The sequence below is a fragment of the Narcine bancroftii genome, chromosome 5 (genome assembly GCF_036971445.1).
Source record: "Narcine bancroftii isolate sNarBan1 chromosome 5, sNarBan1.hap1, whole genome shotgun sequence".
NCBI lineage: Eukaryota > Metazoa > Chordata > Chondrichthyes > Torpediniformes > Narcinidae > Narcine > Narcine bancroftii.
Genome location: NC_091473.1, coordinates 253952497 through 253971150, shown reverse-complemented (window position 1 = coordinate 253971150; position 18654 = coordinate 253952497). Strand labels below are relative to the sequence as shown.

The window sequence follows — 18654 nt, the reverse complement described above, 5'->3', positions numbered from 1 at the left end:
CGTGACTGCTTCATCAAGGCTAGGATGAAACCTGGCTACCTGACCGGTGTGGAGTTTTATTGCACAAATGCAGATATAAGGGCAGCAGCAACAATTAATTGCAATAAAGCTTGCATTTTTTTCAGAACCTTTTGCATTAAGAAAACCTGGGTGCTGGAGAAACTCAGCAGGTCCTGAGCCCCTCATTAGGAATAAGAAAACAGAATAGGCAAAAACCTGAATCAAAAGATCAGGGAAGAGGGGAGGAGAGGGAGGAAGGGAAAGGGAGAGGACCATGGGTTCACAGGGCTAGGAGGTAGTGGGTAGGTACACTTAATCGGGGGGGGGGGGGGGAGAGAGGAGAGGGAGGAAGGGGAAGGGAGAGGACCATGGGTTAACAGGGCTAGGATGTAGTGGGTAGGTACCCTTAATTGGGGGGGGGGGGTGAGAGAGGAGAGGGAGGAAGGGAAAGGGAGAGGACCGTGGGCTCACAGGGCTAGGAAGTAGTGATGGGGGGGGTACATTTAATTGTACTGACCCCAGCATCTGCAGATTTTCTTGTTTAACTCTCAAATGGTAGATGCAGGTACATTAGCTTCCATTAAGAGATCCTTGGATAACCATGGATGGGAGGGGATTGTGTGAGTCTAATGTGGGCACATCATTCGGCATGGATAAGCAGTGCCTGTTTCTGTGCTGTTGGACTCTATAATTGCAAAGCAACCTCTAGACCAGCAATTATCAACCTTTTTTATGGCTATAGGCCCCTTAGGACTCTGTTCAAAGATTATGGGCCCCCTTTCCTTGTGAAACAGTCAAGTTTAGTTGATTTCTTCTGTACTTCTCTCCGATTGGTTACATAAAAACATTTAAAATATTTAGGATTTCGGTCTATGGCCCCCTCTTAAATGTGCAGTGGCCCCCGGGGTGGTGGAGGGGGGAGGCTATGGCTCCCATTCAAAATGGATGTTCTCAACCAGCCAATCTCAACGGGCTCCCTGCACACCACATCTGGGAGCCACAGCACATTTGAGTGCCCCACGTAACATAAATGTTTTCACGTAGTCGATAGGAAAGAAGTACGGAAGAATCCAAAGCTTGACGGCTTCACAGGGAAGGGGGCCCCATAATCTTTGAGCAGAAAGGAAGGTTGAGAATTGTTGTCCTAGACTTTGGAGTGTTTCAGTGTGGCATTCTGGGGACTGGTGAGACCTCACTTGGAGTATTAAGTGCACTAAATCCAAAATCTGCAATCTGAAGTTTTGAGTTTCTCATTAAAGGAAATGTGCTGACGATGGAGAGGGTTCAGAGGAGGTTCACAGGAAGATCTTGGGAATGAAAGGGTTATCATCTAAGGAGCATTTGTTGGTGCTTGACCAGTACTCATTGGAGTTTAGGAGAATGTAGGGGGATCTCATTGAAATATTTTGAATGTTAAAAGGCGTAGATAGAGTAGATGTAGAAAGGTTGTTTCCCTAGGACAAGAGGGCACAACTTCAGGATTGAAGGGCGTCCACTTAGAACAGAGATGGGGAGGAATTTCTTCAGCCAGAGGGCAGTGAATCTGTGGAATTTGTTGCCACAGGCGGTTGTGGAAGGCAGGTCATTGGGTGTATTTAAGGCAGAGATTGAAAGATTCTTGATTAGCCAGGACATGAAAGGTTATGGGGAGAAGGCCGGGCAGTCGGGCTGAGTGGGGAAACAGATCAACTCGTGACTAAATGGCGGGGCAGACTCAATGGGTTCAATAGATTATTGCTGCTCAGCAATCAGTGACTCCAACTCAGACATTGGCGAGTGGAAACCATGCCTCTAATTTGTCTGAGAGCCAGCTTAGAGAAGGTTTTCCGATGAGCAAAATGGGGGAGGTTTATTGCCAAATGGTGCTCAACGGACTTCCCAGAATTGGCTTCAGTTTGGATAATATCTCACCGGGAATGTTTAGTGGAAAGGAAACAACGAGTTCACTGAGAGGGTTGGGACAGTAGGCATAGCACACCAAGAGGCGTGTGCTTGGCAAGGTTCCTGGGTCTCTTGTATATGTGCCACTGAGATAATTCCAGTGGCAAATTAAACACAGCTGTTGTTCCTTCTGCTTTTGAGATGCTCGTCCGAGCTAACTACCACAGTGGGTCACACTTGAGCTCCTGGACAGATCCTGAGTTTCTGAGCAGACACCATGGAGTCGAGGTGTTGGATTTCAGATTCGACAATGAACTGAGGAGCTGTTTATCCTCTTGAGTGGACATGAAAGACTCCATGGCACACCATTTGGTTCTCTCTGTGCCCTCTAGGAGAGGCAGCCAACATATTAAAAAGCCCAACCAGTCCGTGTACGTCAATAGGATAGTTAAGAAGGCTGATGGGATGTTGGGGATTCATTAGTTGGGAGATTGAGTTCAAGAGTTGAGAGGTTGCAATTCTACAAGTGAGACCACACTTGGAGCATTGTGTTCAGTTCTGGTCACCTCATTACAGGAAGGATGTGGAAGCTGTGGAGAGGGTACAGAGGAGATTGACCAGGATGTTGCCTGGATTGGCAAATGTCTTATGAGGCAAGGTTAGCAGAGCTGGGACTTTCCTCTTTGGAGCGTAAAAGGAACGTAGAGAGGGGAGTTAGCAGAGGTCCACAAGATTATGAGAGGCATAGATAGGGTGACCAGCCAAGGCTGTTTTCCCAGGGCAGGAATAGCAAATACCAGAGATCATCCATACAAAGTGAAGGGAGGGACATTTAGGGGAGACATCAGGGGTAATTTTTTTACACAGAGAGCTGTGGGTGCCTGGAATGCCTTGCTGTGGATGGTGGTGGAGGCAAAAACATTAGGAGCATTTAAAAGACTCTTAATCAGGTACATGGATGGAAGAAAAAAGAGAGGGTTATGGGGTAGGGAGGGTTTAGTATTTTTTAAAGGAATATATGGGTTGGCACAACGAGGGCCAAAGGGCTGGTAGTATGCTGTAGAGTTCTATGTTCTATCACACCCCGGACACATTCTCTTCCCCCTCCTCCCATTGGGAAGCCTGTGAAAGCCCACACCCACAGGCTTAAAGACAGTTTCTCCCTGAACCATGAATGAACCCCATACAATGCCCTCACACTGCCCTTCCTTGGTGCTAAATGGTGTTTCATTCCATTGTGATCCTCTACAACATTGTATGGATGTTAGAAACAGCTGTTTTCAGAAGAACCCTATATGTTGTACTAGGAATTTTGTGACAAATAAACTCTCAACCAATGTCCCTGAAAGAATGATCTGATAACTAAAACCTGAGGCACATTGTTACTGCCCTAACTACAGGTTTAAGGTAAGAGGGAACTTGGGGAACCTTCTCACCCAGAGAGTGGAACGAGCTCCCTAACAAAATGGTAGTTGGGTCAATTTCAACATTTAAAAGATGTGGATGGGTATATGGGTAGGAAAGATTCAGAGGGAGATGGCCTCAGTGGAGGCAAACTAGTTGGGTTGGCATGGACAAGTTGGGCCAAAGGGTCTGTTTCTATGCTGTAAATTCCTCATTAATTCCTTGGAATTGTCCTCCATTTTCCCAGTTATGATGTTCCCGATGTAACAGTGGCTTCCTTGTCGCTGCTTGGCACACCCCACACCCCCATCCCCCAACCCCACACCCCATCACACACACCCCACACCCATCCCCAACCCCCTCCACAACCCATACACAGACACCCCCGCCCACATCGTTTCACATCCCACACACACCCCACATCCATCTCACTCCACACCCCTCCACACCCCACACAGGCCCAACCTCCACCCCACACTCCACCTCCCACACCCTCACACTCTAGGCCCAACCCCACACCCTATCCCACACACCCCACAAAACCATCCAACACTCACACCCCCAACCCCCATCCCACACCTCCACCCCACATCTCCAAACCCTAACAACCCCATCAAAGGTTATGGGGAGAAGGCTGGGCAGTGGGGCTGAGTGGGAAAATGGATCAACTCATTATTGAATGGTGGAACAGACTCGATGGGCTGAATAGTCTATTTCTTCTCCCATGACTTATGGTCTACAGCGGTGTCAGTTGCGAGGTTTGCCGAATATAGACGTTAACCTGTGATGGCATTTCACTCTGCGCTGGGTGAGCCAACAGCCCTTCGACAAGATCAACACACCAGATGGTCTCACTCTCTCTCACACCAGACCCGATCCACATATCACATTGCTCGGCACACTGCGGGGAGGGAGGGTGAAGTCCTTCAGGGGAGCCAGGAGGAATGATTTAATCTGCAGTCACGAGGGTCTGAGATCATCTGGAACAGAATGTTTTAGAAATTAATCCCAGAAGATGTAGCATTGAGAACAGCACATTGGTTTGCTACAGACACAGGGCAGTAATTCAACGCAGAGTTACAGAGAGAAGTCAAGTGAGATGGAGCAAAGGCTTCATCATCTTACTGATCTGGGGCTCGTTCAGGAGTCTGATAACAGTTGGAAAGAAACAGTCCTTAAATCTGGGGTTGCATGATCTCGCATGTAAATTTTCCTGGTAGGGGGGGAGGGGGGATGAAGATAGTCCAGCTGGGGCAGGATAGTCTTTTATTATTAGGGCAGCATGGTTAGTGTGGCGGATAGCACAACACTGTTACCCTGCCAGGGATCGCGACCGGGATTCGACTTCCACGCTATGAGTGTAATTAGGTGGCGCGGGCTCGTGGCTGGAGAGAGTCTGTTTCAGAGCTGTATGTCTAAATTTAAAAAAAATTAAATTGTTGGTTGCTTTTCCAAAGCAGCAGGATTTGTAGATGGTCGATGGAGGGGAGGGCGGGGGGTGGGGGGGGGTGTTGGAGGGGAGACACAGAGACTGATGTAAAAACACAATACTTTAACTTCTTCCCGTCATTAACACCAAAGAGCCGCCTTTAGTGCTACAGTGTGAGAGAAAAAGAAGCAAAAGAGACATTGAGTATCCGTAGATTCACCTCCCTCAGCCTCCGCAGCTGCATAGACTCCTGTTCGATCCATTGGCCACTCGAGCTCCAAATCCAAACCTCTGACACGATCAGGAAGCCTTCAGCGCCCAAGGCCCTTAGGGAGCCCTTCTTGCCCTTGGCACCCCCTTGAATCCCAGCTCTGAAACCTGGTTCCCACGAGCCAGTCTTCCGCAGCCCTTGCAGATCCCTCGATCGCAAGTTGCCTGCAGCCTGTGTGGGTCCCTCAGCCGCTGATCCGCTGCTATGGTCACGTTCCCTGTAGGTTCGTCTCCTCTGCTTCTTCTTCTCAATGGCAGGGTGGGGGTATTCCCCGTTTCTGCTGCCCTGCGCTGCCCTGCTGCTCCCCCAGGGTCTGCAACCCCTCGTGGTCACTGCTGAGCACAGAAGACAGTTACCAGATTGGCAGAAGTCACCACGAGGCAGGCCAGGTGAGGATGGAAGGAAGGTCCTGAGGGAACCAGATATGTGTAATTTCAATGCATTTGAAATCCAGTTTTGGCCTTGATTATTTCATGATGTTGGTTGTCTTTTCTCCAGCTGGATCATGACACACCTGGGGTACATCATTTCCATCGCCCTTCTCTTAACCACTGTGGTCGATTGTCAAAAGACTGAGAGAAAACGCAAGCCTCCTCGGATCAAGCCTCCGAAGCCTCCTAAACCTCCCAAGCTTGGAAAACTGCCAAAGCCCAGGGTGATTGAACCTGTGGAACCCAGCCTTGTCACAACAACACTGCCACCACTCCTCCCTCCAGGACCCCCGTCGGTGTTCCGAGACTGCCCAAGGCATTGCTCGTGTCCACCCGACCACCCCAATGCCCTCTACTGTGACAGCCGGAACTTGAGAGTGGTTCCCATCATTCCACCAAGGATCGAATATCTTTATCTTCAAAATAACTTCATTGATTCCTTGCCAGAACGTTCCTTCTGGAATGCAACTGGTCTCAAATGGATGAATCTGGACAATAATAGGATCACCAGCCAGAAGGTGGATAAGAATCTCTTTGCCATACTGAACAAGGTTCTCTTCCTCTACATGGCTAGAAATAGGTTGGACGAAGTTCCTGCAAACCTCCCAGCAAGTCTGGAACAACTCCGGCTGGCCAGGAACCAGATTTCCAAGATTCCATCCGGATCATTCAGCAAGTTGGAGAACCTAACCTTGCTGGACCTTCACCACAACAAGCTGCCCGACAGCGTCTTCAACAGGAACACCTTCAAAGGTCTCAAGAGCCTCATGCAACTCAACCTGGCTCACAATTCCTTGAGGAAAATGCCCCCAACTGTGCCCCCTCACATCTTCCAACTCTTTCTGGATAAAAATCGGATCAGTCAAATCCCCAAAAACTATTTCAAGAAGTTGCACCAGTTGACGTTCTTGAGGTTGAATTTCAACCAGTTGACAGACAAAGGAATTCCCAATGGCATCTTTAACTTGTCAACTCTGCTTGATCTCCACCTCTCCAACAACAAACTCAACTCCATCCCCATCTTTAATCCAAAGTTGGAGCACCTCTACCTCAGCTACAATTACATAGAAAGTAAGTCCGTGTCAACCGCTGCACGCTACCCATTTGACACAGCCCAATTCCTTCCAACCCTCCTCTCTTTCTCCTTCCCCCCTCCCCTTGGCCTCAATTCCTGCCCATCACCCACATCTCCCTTCCTCCAGCCCCATCCCCTTCCTTTCGTTTGTCCTATCAGAGTTGGCCCTCTTTGACCTCTTCCTCCCATCACCTTTCAGCTTTTTATTTTTTTCTAGTTTCTTCCCCCTCCCACCTGTTTTTACCTATCAATAGTTTGTGTTCATTCCCCTCTCTCACCCCCCATACAAACCTTTTATTTGGCCATCCTCATGTTTCTTGCTTTTCCCAATGAAAGGTTTTGGCCCTAAGTGTCCACCATCTATATTGCCTTCTACGGATGCTGCCTGATCTGCTCCAACATCTGTGCATTGCTCCAGTTTCCCAGCGTCTTCAGTCTCTCTTGTTTACCAGCGAAGCAAACAGATTGTATTTCCAGCTTATCTGATGTTCACCAGGTTTATCTGATATGAAACAGTCAACAACACCATCCTTTGCAGCTTCAATTCAGTTGTCTTTGGTCCGCCAATTCCATTCATGAAGATCCCGTCATAATATTACAAACCCCTCCTCGTTGCTCTCTACCCCACTTATTTTGAATTTGTTCTTAAACTTACTAACCATTCCAACCTCATTCTCATCCAGATCATTAATGGAAAAGGTGAACAACAGTTGTGCCAGCACTGACCCCTGCCACACATCACTAGTCACAGGCATCCACTCTGAGTGACCACCCTCCACTCTGTCTCCTGCCATCAGGCAAATCTATTCAACCAGCTTGATCTGAATCCCATGTGATCTGCTACCACCCTATCCCCAAAGTGTCCATACAGACAATATTCACCTCCCTTTCCTTCATCGATCTTCTTGGGCACCTTTAAAAAAAATCAATCAAATTTATGGAGCACATTTTTGCAAACCTGATACCTTATTGATTATCCCTAACCAGTCCTTGTCTTTCAAATGCAGCTAGATCCCCTCCAATAACTTTCCCACTATTGACACTCAAGCTGGATACATTGACATCAACCAAGTGTTGCCTTCTCAAATGGGAAATGTTACTGATAAATCAAGCATTATTCAGCACAAACCCACAGAATCCAGACCAGCCCCGCACAGGAGAAAGTGAATGCCATTATATTTTTACTTGATACCTACATAGTAATTAGAAGAAGGGGGGGGGGTGACCTTATTGGAACATGTAGGATCCTTAAGGGACAGACCAGGAGAGATGTAAGATGAACTAGGAGTCTGCAGATCCAGGGGAACTAACACAATACCGTAACGTACTGGAGGAACTCTGCAGGCCAGGCAACATCTGTGGGAAGCAGGAGGCAGCTGACATTTTGGGCCTAAGCCCTTCACAAGGAAGGCCAGAATTTGAGCAGATGCCTGGATAACAAGGGGGTGGGGGCAGGGAAAGGGAGGAGCACAGTTGTGATGGGGAAGAAGAAGTTGAGGGGGCAAGGGGCTGTGAAAGATGCTCTCTGTTGGGAGGAAGGGAAGGGGGGTGGGGAGCTGGCAGAGGAAGGCATGGGTGATGGACCAGGGAAAGAGGAGGAAAGAAAGAAGTCAGAGGGATGGAAAAGAGAAGAGGGAAGAAAAAAAGAGTGTGGAGGTTAGATGTAAAGATGTTTGCACTGGTGGGAAACTCTCAAACGAGAGACAAAGTTTCAAGAGCAAGGAGCAGTCATTTACTGTGTAGGAACCTATGGGTTCCTCTGGACCTGGTGGCATGGTTAGTGTAACAGTTAAAGCAATGCATCGACCCGGGTTCGAATCTGGCGCTGTCTATAAGGAGTTTGTATGTACTTCTCGATTCATTGGCGACCCGAGCTCCAGATCCAAACCGCTGCGTTCCAGATCCAAACCTCTGCGTTCCAGATCCAAACCTCTGCGTTCCAGATCCAAACCTCCGTCTTCCAGATCCAAACCTCCGAGCTCCAGATTTGAACCTCCACCAAGATCAGGAAGCGTTCAGTTGCTGAGGCCCTTCAGGAGCCCTTCTTGCCCTCAGCACCCTCTCAAATTCTGGTTCCAAAACCTGGTCCTCATTCATGAGCCAGTCTCCAGGTTCCCCCAGCCTGTGTGGGTCAACACACAACCATGAACCTTCATGATTTTTTAGAGCTCTCTAGGGTCAGCCCTTAGCCTCCAGGGAGAAATATCCCCGACCATCCAATCTCTCACCACCATTCCCAGTAATGTTCTTGTGATTCTTTTCTGTGCCCTTCTCAGTTTTATCAGATCCGTCCTAACAACTGCCCACTATATTCCAGATGTGACCTGATTAACATCTCGCCTGGCTGTAACACAATGTCCCAACTCCTGTACTCAATTCCCTGACTGATGAAGGCCAGCATGCCAAATGCCTTCTTCACCGGCCTGTCTACCCGTGTCACCACTGTCATGGAACCATGTGCTTGTACTCTTTGGTCTACCACACTCCCCTGGGCCCTGCCATTTCCCGGGTGAATCCAAACCTGCTTAGACTGCCCAAAATGCAACACCTCACACATAAACAAATTACAACTCCACACACCATTTCTCGGTCCACCCACTCCGTTCATAATATTAGAAACCCTTCCTCATTGTCCTCTACACCACCTATTTTAATTTTTTTTGCAAACTTATTATCTAATGGAAAAGAGGAACAACAGTGGTGCCAGTACTGACCCATGCCCCTCACCACTAGTAACGGGCATCCGATCCAAATGACCACCCTCCACTCTGTCTCCTGCCCTGAATCTCATGTAATCTCACCCCCTTCGACCAACCTACCCCTGAACTTGTCAAAGGTCCAAGCAGACAATATCCACCTCTCCCTTCCCTTGTCGATGTTCCTTTCTCATTTATATAAAAAAGTTAATCTACTTTGCAAAGCTCGATCTTGCAAACATAAAACCTTGTTGACAATCCCTAACCAGTCCTTGCCTTTTTTCCAAAAACTTTTTAAAACACAGAACATTACAGCACTGTATTGGCCCTTCAGCCCATAATGTTGTGCTGACCTATTGGAAACCACAACAGTATAATTATTCCCTATGTCACACCCTTAACCCTCCATTTCTCTTGCATCCATGAGCCTGTCTAAGTATTTTAAATGTCCCTATTGTATTAGCCACCATCACCATCCCTGGCAATGCATTCCAGGCACCCACCTCTCTCCGTGTAAAAAAAAAACTTACCCTTGACATCTTCCATAAACTTTCCTGCACTCACCTTAAATAGAGAGAGTGCAGAGAAGGTTCACGAGAATGTTGACAGGATTTCAGGGTCTGAGTTACAGGGAAAGGTTGTGCAGACTGGGGCTTTTTTCTCTGGAGCGTAGAAGATTGAGAGGGGACTTGATCGAGGTGTTTAAGATTTTAAAAGGGACAGACAGAGTAAATGTGGATAGGCTTTTTCAATTAAGAAAGGGGGAGATTCAAACTAGAGGACATGGTTTAAGATTGAAGGGGGAAAATTATAAGGGGAACATGAGGGGAAATTTCTTTACTCAAAGGGTGGTGGGGATGTGGAATGAGCTTCCGGCAGACGTGGTCGAGGCGGGATCATTGGTTACATTTAAGGAAAGACTGGATCGTTACATGGATAGGAGGGGACTAGAGGGGTATGGACCGGGTGCTGGTCAGTGGGACTAGGAGGGTGGGGATTTGCTACGGCATGGACTAGTAGGGCCGAACTGGCCTGTTCTGTGCTGTAAGTGGTGGTTATATGGTTGTAACTGTTCTCTGGTATTTGATATTGTTGCCTGAGGGAAAAGGTGATGGCTGTCCGCCCTCATAGTCGTATACACCTCTATTAAGTTGCCTCTCATTCTTTGCCGCTCCACCCAAAGAGAAAAGCCTCAGCTCTGACAACCTTCTGACATGTTCTCCAATCCAGGCAACGTTCTGGTAAATCTCCTCTGCATCATCTCCGATACTACCAATCATTCATGTCATAAAGTGACCGGAACTGATGGTTTTCTAGAGATGCAACATTACTTCATGGCTCTTAAAATCAAATCCCCAACTAATGAAGCCAACACACATATGCCTTCTTAACCACCCTATCAACATGTGTGACAACCTTGAGGGAACGATGGACCCTAAAGTCTCTCTGGTCCTCCATACTGTTAACAATCGTGTCATTGATCAGAATCAGGATTTATTGTCATGAACAAGTCAGGAAACTCGCTGTTTTGCAGCAGCGTTACAGGGAAAACATTCATATAAACCACCTTACAGCAATAAATTAAAAAAAAACAAAATTGGGCACGAAAAGTAAGGCAGTGTCTTTGGTTCACTGATCATTCAGGAATCTGATGGAGGAGGGGAAAAAGCTGTCCTTGTGCCACTGAGTGCTCATCTTCAGGCTCCTGTACCTTTTCCCTGATGGTAGTAGAGTGAAGAGGGCATGTCCTGGGTGGGGTAGGTCCTTGAGGATGGAGGCTGTTTTTTTAAGACACGGCCTCATGTCGATATCCTCGATGGAGTGAAGTCTGGTGCCTGTGATGTCACAGGCCGAGTTCACAACCCTCTGGAGTTTATTCTTGTCCTGAGAGTTGGTGGCTCCGTACCAGACAGTGATGAAGCAGCCAGAATACTCCCCATGGTCCACCTGTAGAAGTTTTCGAGAGTACCAAATCTCCTCAGACTCCTCACAAAGTGTAGCCACTGGCAGGCCTTCTTCATGATTGGATCAATGTGGAGTCTCCAGGTCAAATCCTTGGAGATGTTAACACCTGGCAATTAGAAGTTTTTGACTCTCCACTACTGAGCCCTCAATGAGGACTGGATTGTGTTCTCCTGACTTCCTCCTGACGCCCATAGTCAGCTCCTTGGTTTTGCCAACCAGATACTCTGCCTTCAATTTCGACCTTCCAAAGTGCATCACTTCACACTTATCTGGATTGAACTCCATCTGCCTCTGTTCCGCCCAACTCTGCTTCCTGTCTATATCCTGTTGTAACCTATGACAATCTTATATGCTATCCATAACACCTCCAACCCTGATATAATTAGATTATTAAGGACCCTCATGTAGCTTCTGCCTGCTCCTGACTGTTGCCCAGTTCCCTGTTTGTGAAGCAACAGATCCAGGTGGGAGATTGGCAGCCTGTGAAGTTGGAGGCAGTGGGAGAGGGGGGGAGTGACAAAGCAAGCCTTCGGAGGAATTATAGCGAGACTGCTTTCTTCCAATAAAAGTCAAAAGAAGATTGTGAGGGAAATGTAAATGCAGGAAGATGCATATGGACATTTTCAGATTCAAGTAATGAGAGTTTATTCTTACGCACAAAAATTAAAAGCACCAAAATTCTGACTTGCTGCAGTCACGCAGATAGATACACCAACTCCTGTGGTATATATTAAAATCTCTTAATATGCCAAGACAGAAAAAGAGATAATAAATATATTGATAGAGAAATATGCACAGTTGCAGTTAGTGCAAGAAAAAGATATTTTTAAAAATGTAGACGTACAGCACGGTTACAGGACCTACAGCCCACGAGTCTGCGTTGCCCAATTTACACCCAATTAACCTATGCCCCTGGTAGGTTTTGGACAATGGGAGGAAACTGGAGCCTGCTGGCGTAAACCCATGCAGACACGGGAAGAACGTACAAATTCATTATAGACAGCGTAGATTCGAACCCCAGCCCCGATCGCTGGCGCTGTAAAGGTGCTGTGTTAACCCTTACGCTGACAGTGCCACCCCTAAATGTTTCAGTAATGCAGATCCTGTGGTGGTCCTGGAATAGTTTAGGGTTAGGGTGATGTGGGGAGGTTCAAGTGCCTGATAGCTGGTGGATTAAAAACAGGCTTCTGTGCAGACAATGTGAAATCATGGCTCTGCCAACTGAAAATGTCCCTTTATCTTTCTGCTACAGGAATCAATGGATCAGAAATCTGCCCAAGCCCCATCCAGAGCATTGCTGTTCAAGCCCACAACCTGGAGGCGATCCCCCGACTTCGATATCTGCGATTGGACGGTAATGCCCTATCACCGCCAATCCCAATAGACTTCATGATGTGTTTCAGACTCCTCCAGGCAATCGTGATTTGAAAACCGAGTCGCTGCAAATTCAACTTCCCCTTTTTAAACAATGACTTTTCTTTTAGATGGACCATTATCTCAACCTTCTCTCCTTTAGATCTTGGTATAAATTTGTATAATGCTCGGATACAAAGTCCTCATTTCATTTCTCTCAGAATGTAAATGCTCCAAATTAATCTAAGCAGGATCACTGGGAGTATGGACAAACCCACACACACACACACACACACCCACACACACCCACACACACCCCCACACACCCACACACACACCCCCACACACACACACACACACACACACACACACACACACACACACCCACATACACACGCCAGGCAACCGTGCACAGCTTCACTGAACATGTGTAGAAGTAAGGATCAGCTGAATTAGTTTTGTTGTGTACGTGCAGCGGGAAACCTCTCCCAATCAAAATCTTCGTGGGTAGAATCTGGGGCATGTGAGAAGCTTGCACCTCTGCAGTTACCCTGCCTGACACTGAAAGCTCCTGCAATGAGCATGGCTGGGTCTGATGACATTCAAAGAGTGATCGGTGATGACTTTTGTCTTTGCCATTTGTTCCTGCTGTTTGTGAGGCCAAAGGCAAGCTCAAGGATCGAACTGCTGGCCAGGTCAGCTTGAGTGTGTTCCTCCTCTGTAAAGCCAGCATGGAATGTCTCGGAATTCATTGCTGCAAAGATCAATTCCAGTTGATCTCCTTTTAATTAGTGACCTGTTTGTACATAATTTTCAATTCAAAAGACCTGGAAAGATCTGATGCTCTGACGTGAATTCAGCCAGAGAAAGGCTGCACAGTGACCACCAGCAGGACTTCAGTGCCATGCCACCAGCAGCACAGTCATGCCACTGCCTCACAGCTACATGGGGGGGGGGGTGGGGTCATCGGGCTCAATCCTGGCCTCCGCCGCTGTCTGTGCGTAGTTTGCACACTCTCCCCCGGGTGCTCTGGTTTCCTCCCACCTCCCAAGAATGTGTGGATTGGCAGGTGAATTGTTCAAATTGCATCTCAGTGAGCACTGGAGAAATAAGTAGAATTGGTGGGCATCGGTGAGAAGGAACAAGGCCCAGGAATACAAAGGAATGTATGGGGAATAGGACTCATGGGAGCCAGCATGAGGCAAGGGGCCAAACGGCCTCCTTCTGTGTCATTAGAGATGTGTTATTTCTGTCCCTCTGACGAGTATTGTTAAAATCCTTATGAAGTGTTTGCTCTGTGCTGCCTTGCCTTACACACCAGATTAATTACTCACAGGATGTGGAAAAAGGCAAACATTTTCCATTCTGAATCTGGTGAATCTGACCAGATTTTGAAAGGATTAAATGGTTATTTTTGTCCCCTTCTTGTGGCAGTTGGCAGGGTTGATGCAAAGCTAATAAAGAAATAAAAGCAGATGTTAAGAATCATTTCTGCGATTCCTCAGTCAAAGGGGATGCCAGAAATTAATGCTGGTGGTAAATTAAATAATTGAACTGGATCCGTCTGGCTTCGGAGGTGGAAACACACAAGGCTGTGGCTGGAAAGGCCAGGAGAGGATGCTGAGAGATATCTCCCCGAGAAGGGGTGTTTGGAACTAAGAGGCTTCATTTCAACATAAGAGATTGGCCAATTCAGATTGTGATGACGAGGAGGGAAACCTAGAAGTCTGCTGATGCTGGGATTGTAGTTAGAACACAAAGCTGGAGAAACTCAGCAGGTCACACTACGTGATCTATTTCTTCTTTGGCTTGGCTTCGCGGACGAAGATTTATGGAGGGGGTAAAAAGTCCACGTCAGCTGCAGGCTCGTTTGTGGCTGACAAGTCCGATGCGGGACAGGCAGACACGATTGCAGCGGTTGCAGGGGAAAATTGGTTGGTTGGGGTTGGGTGTTGGGTTTTTCTTCCTTTGCCTTTTGTCAGTGAGGTGGGCTCTGCGGTCTTCTTCAAAGGAGGTTGCTGCCCGCCAAACTGTGAGGCGCCAAGATGCACGGTTTGAGGCGTTATCAGCCCACTGGCAGTGGTCAATGTGGCAGGCACCAAGAGATTTCTTTAGGCAGTCCTTGTACCTTTTCTTTGGTGCACCTCTGTCACGGTGGCCAGTGGAGAGCTCGCCATATAACACGATCTTGGGAAGGCGATGGTCCTCCATTCTGGAGACGTGACCCATCCATATCGTAAAGATAAAGGTGTATAACCAATGCTTCAGGCCATAACCCCTCATCAAAGGTATGATCAATATGTAGGCAGGTAGCTGAATAAAATAACGGGGAGCTTGTGTTTCTCTCAAAGGGCGTACAGGTTTATTGGAGGAGTTGTGGGGGCAGAGTTATTGAATACAGTAAAACCCCTATTATCCGGAACTGAAGCAAACAGAAAATAAGTAGGTAAAAAATGTGGGTTTAAAATTGACATGGCATCACTGTAAGCTCGCCAATCACACAGCAGACAATCTCAAGCAACCGGAAAATACACTTCCGGCGTCTACAATCCCCATAGGTGCCGGATATTTGGGGTTTAACTGTATATTCAAAACAGATATTTAAGCTACAAGGAAGTTAATAGGTTATGTAGAATAAACAGGAAAGTGGAGGGATGGATCGATGGATCAGCTGGGATCTTTTTGAACGGTAGGGTGGTCTCAAGTGGCCAAGTGGTCTCCTGTGGCTCCTGCTTCTTCTGCTGCCTGGTCCACTTGTCCACCAGTAAAAACACCCTCAAATGCCAGTAAAAACACCCTCAAATGCTGGAGGAACTCAGCTGGTCTTTTCAGTGCCTTTAGGAGAAAAAGATATATTGCCAATATTTCAAGGAATTAGCCAGAAGAGCTCTGGCCTAAAGTGTCAGCAATATAACTGCCTCCTATGGACGATGGAAAGACCAGCTGAGTTCCTCCAGCATTTCAGGGTGTTTACTACAGCCACAGTGCCTGAAAGGCTTTCATTGTTCAACAGTGCCTCTTCTCTTTCTCTCTGACTCCTTGAAAACGTTCTGTTTGGGATGTCCCATACTAAAGCCAAGCAGGAAGAAGAAAACCAGAGGGTTAAGCAAAGGAAGTCTTCCTTGTTTGCCTGCACCCTTCTTGATTCTAAACCCAGGAATGAGCAACTTTACATTTCCTCTGGGCCAAAAAGATCAGCAATAAAGCTTCAAGGAATACATGTCCCTGTGCACAGCCAGAATATTAGAGGTCAGATGAGATCAGATCTCCAATACTCTTACCCCCTTGAAACTAGAATGACTTTTTAAAAATTGATTGGATTACCCTCCCACAGGTACTAAAACGCCAGACATGTTGAAATATCTGGCCAAGGTTTTAGGTGTTCCTGTCAGGGTTAACAAACAGGTCCCATTGGATGGTGCCCTGGGATTGTTGCAGCAACTTTTAACTTTATCGTTTTTTAAAAATGTAGACATACAGCATGGTAACAGGCCATTTTGGCCCACCAGCCCGTGCTGTCTAATTACACCCAATGAACCTATACCCCCGGTACGTTTCGATCGGTGGGAGGAAACCAGAGCGCCCGGGGAAAACCCACGCAGACACGAGGAGAACATACAAGCTCCTTACAGACACGCAGGATTAGACCCCCCCCCCAGCCCCAATTGATGGTGCTGTAACTGCATTACGTAAACCGCTACACCAATCATGCGTGCAACCACCACCATGTTGTCGAAGCTCACCGCCACATGTACCAGGGTATGGTGACAAAGTGTGCAGCCAGTACGAAGTTCCAGTGTTGAAACTCAGGTGGTGATGGGCCACGGTAACTTGGGTGGGGGGGAGGCGAAGTGGTGGGGGAGGGAACAGACTGTTGGCAGATTTGGAAGGTAATGCCAGAAAAATCCATTACAGCTATGACCATTGTGGGATGGCTGGGCAGCCAATCAGGTGAACTGTGATGGGCTGGTTAGGTAGGGGGAACCAGCAATGAGGCAGTCATTGACGAAGACCCCACCCCAACACATCTTCCTCTTATACGACTGGTCCAGTTGAATGTTGGTCAGCGGAGACCCAGCAATATTAATCCCAAGAAATTCTCATGTATGTTCATTTGAATCCTAATTAATATATTACATAGGTCTTCAAAGCTGCAATATTTTATAGCAGATAAGGTTTTTTAATGATACCACACACTCTTTCCTGTTGCAAATCAGTTAATAAATATTGAGAATATTAACATCAAGGGTTAGAAGATTCAGAAACAAGGGTTTGGTGTGATGGAGCTCAGTTCCAAATAAATCTTCTGTTCATCGATATGCTTTCTCAGAGCTTTGCTTTAGCAAGAATCATTTACCTCTATAATCCTTTTACTCTTCAAATGGTGCGTTTGGTTTTAATTCTCACATATTAATGATACAATACTCACAAAGACTTTACAGGTTTCTGGCATGTGGATTTAATTAAGCAGTGTTTGTGACAATAATTTGTATTTTTAAGCAACATATTTTACTATAATAAATTGCAGCTTTAAGCCCCTCCTTTGTAGACATTGATATAGAAAGCTTTCTCGTGCACATTGTTGACTGTTTCTTTGCAATGATCTAAGGACGCTGCAGAGCAGGTTAATGCAGTTTTTGAAAAAGAAAGCAAACATTGTAGGCATGGTTTAAAAAAATAAACGGTTTCCAAGTTCTTCAGCAAAAGAAAACGTGACGTTATTCTTCATGCAGTCAAGGATATCCAGAATGTTTATTTCTGTTTTGTGGAGTCATTCTGATGAATGATCAGAAAGATTTATTTAATTGGAGGTCACTTAAAGATATGGGAGTGAAGACAATGGACTGGGTAAACAGGAAGGACACTTTGGTTTTCTGCGATGAGGGGGACTTCCTGTACTTCAGATAACCTTTCTGTAGTGTTACAGTCTTGAAGTGAAGACAGAGAACATCACACTCTGATGTTTTGAAGACTGCCCTCCTCATGGAACAATAGGCCAATATCTTGGTACGTTGGATTAACCAGCATGAAAACACATTTCATTCGATATCCATCAATGGCTAGCACCAGAGGACGCCCCTTTTAAGGTGAGCAGAGGAAAGTTTTGGGGTACGTTTTTATACAGAGAGTGGTGGGTGTGCCGAATGCATTGCCGGAAATGGTGGTGGAGGCTGGTAAAATAGAGACATTTCAAAGACAGATAGGTACATGGATGTAAGAGAAATAGAGGGTTATGGGCTGTGAGGGAGGGTAGACTAGGATTATATGGGACAGTATAACATGGGCTGAAGGGCCTGTTTTGATTTATGTTTTTGCTCAACATTCACATTATTCTATATTCTGCAGAATTCTTGCAGACTTCTAAATGGTTGATCAGATTGAACATTTTTTAAAATGCACAACTGTCCTTCTGCAGACATTCCTCACTGTATAATTGCTGGAATTTCAAGTTGTAACAAATATCCAAGGGTTATCAGATTCATCTTCACTCATTCGTGAGGGGGTAGGTCACCAAGCACAGGCTGCCCAGTTGGATGGCTGTGAAATATACCATAACTATTCAGGAGAAAATGAATTCTCACCTGCGGAATGAGCTTCAAGCCTTTCCTCTACCAGGTGGAGTAGCTAATGTTGTTCATTACACCTCACCATGAGTGAATAGGCAGTAATATGCACCTGCACGTGTCCTGGGTAAACTTGTACCTCTCATTTTGTTTGTTTTAGATCGGTCGCAGTGTTTGAGCTACCGAGTACACACACCGAGAGCAGTTCAGTTTATACAAGTCTTTATTACTAAATCTAAAACTGAATTCATACTACAATATGCAAGCCCTTCCTAATTATACTTATCAATGCGTGGACTGGTCCCAACTACCAAAGCGAGGCGATGACTGCACACTTGTAGTAGGTTGTCGGGGCGCCGGTAGCAGCTTCTCCACCTCCCTCGACCGGGACGTTAGCTGGACTCTAAAAGTTCTTCTTCTTGCTGAGAGATTTTGCCACCTCTCGGAGAGTCTCAAACTTCAGCAGCGGGACCATGGCTTATATTACCCAAAAGTTATTTACTTCAGATCTTATCTCTTTGAACAAATGATTTAATTATCTTCAAGGTCTCCTGACAGTCTGCGACCAACAAAAGACAACTGCAC

The 18654-nt window shown here is 46.6% G+C and overlaps 1 protein-coding gene across 1 annotated transcript in view; it reads left to right on the top strand.

Moving 5' to 3' along the window:
* prelp (proline/arginine-rich end leucine-rich repeat protein) overlaps positions 1 to 17201 on the top strand; it is a 33974-nt gene extending 16773 nt beyond the window's left edge. The window contains exons 2-3 of the mRNA XM_069942202.1: positions 5484 to 6487; positions 12405 to 17201. Of these exons, the coding sequence (XP_069798303.1) occupies positions 5491 to 6487; positions 12405 to 12580 (1173 nt within the window). The 5' untranslated portion in view covers positions 5484 to 5490 and the 3' untranslated portion in view covers positions 12581 to 17201. The remainder of the gene's footprint in view (positions 1 to 5483; positions 6488 to 12404) is intronic.
* Positions 17202 to 18654: the final 1453 nt, after the last annotated feature.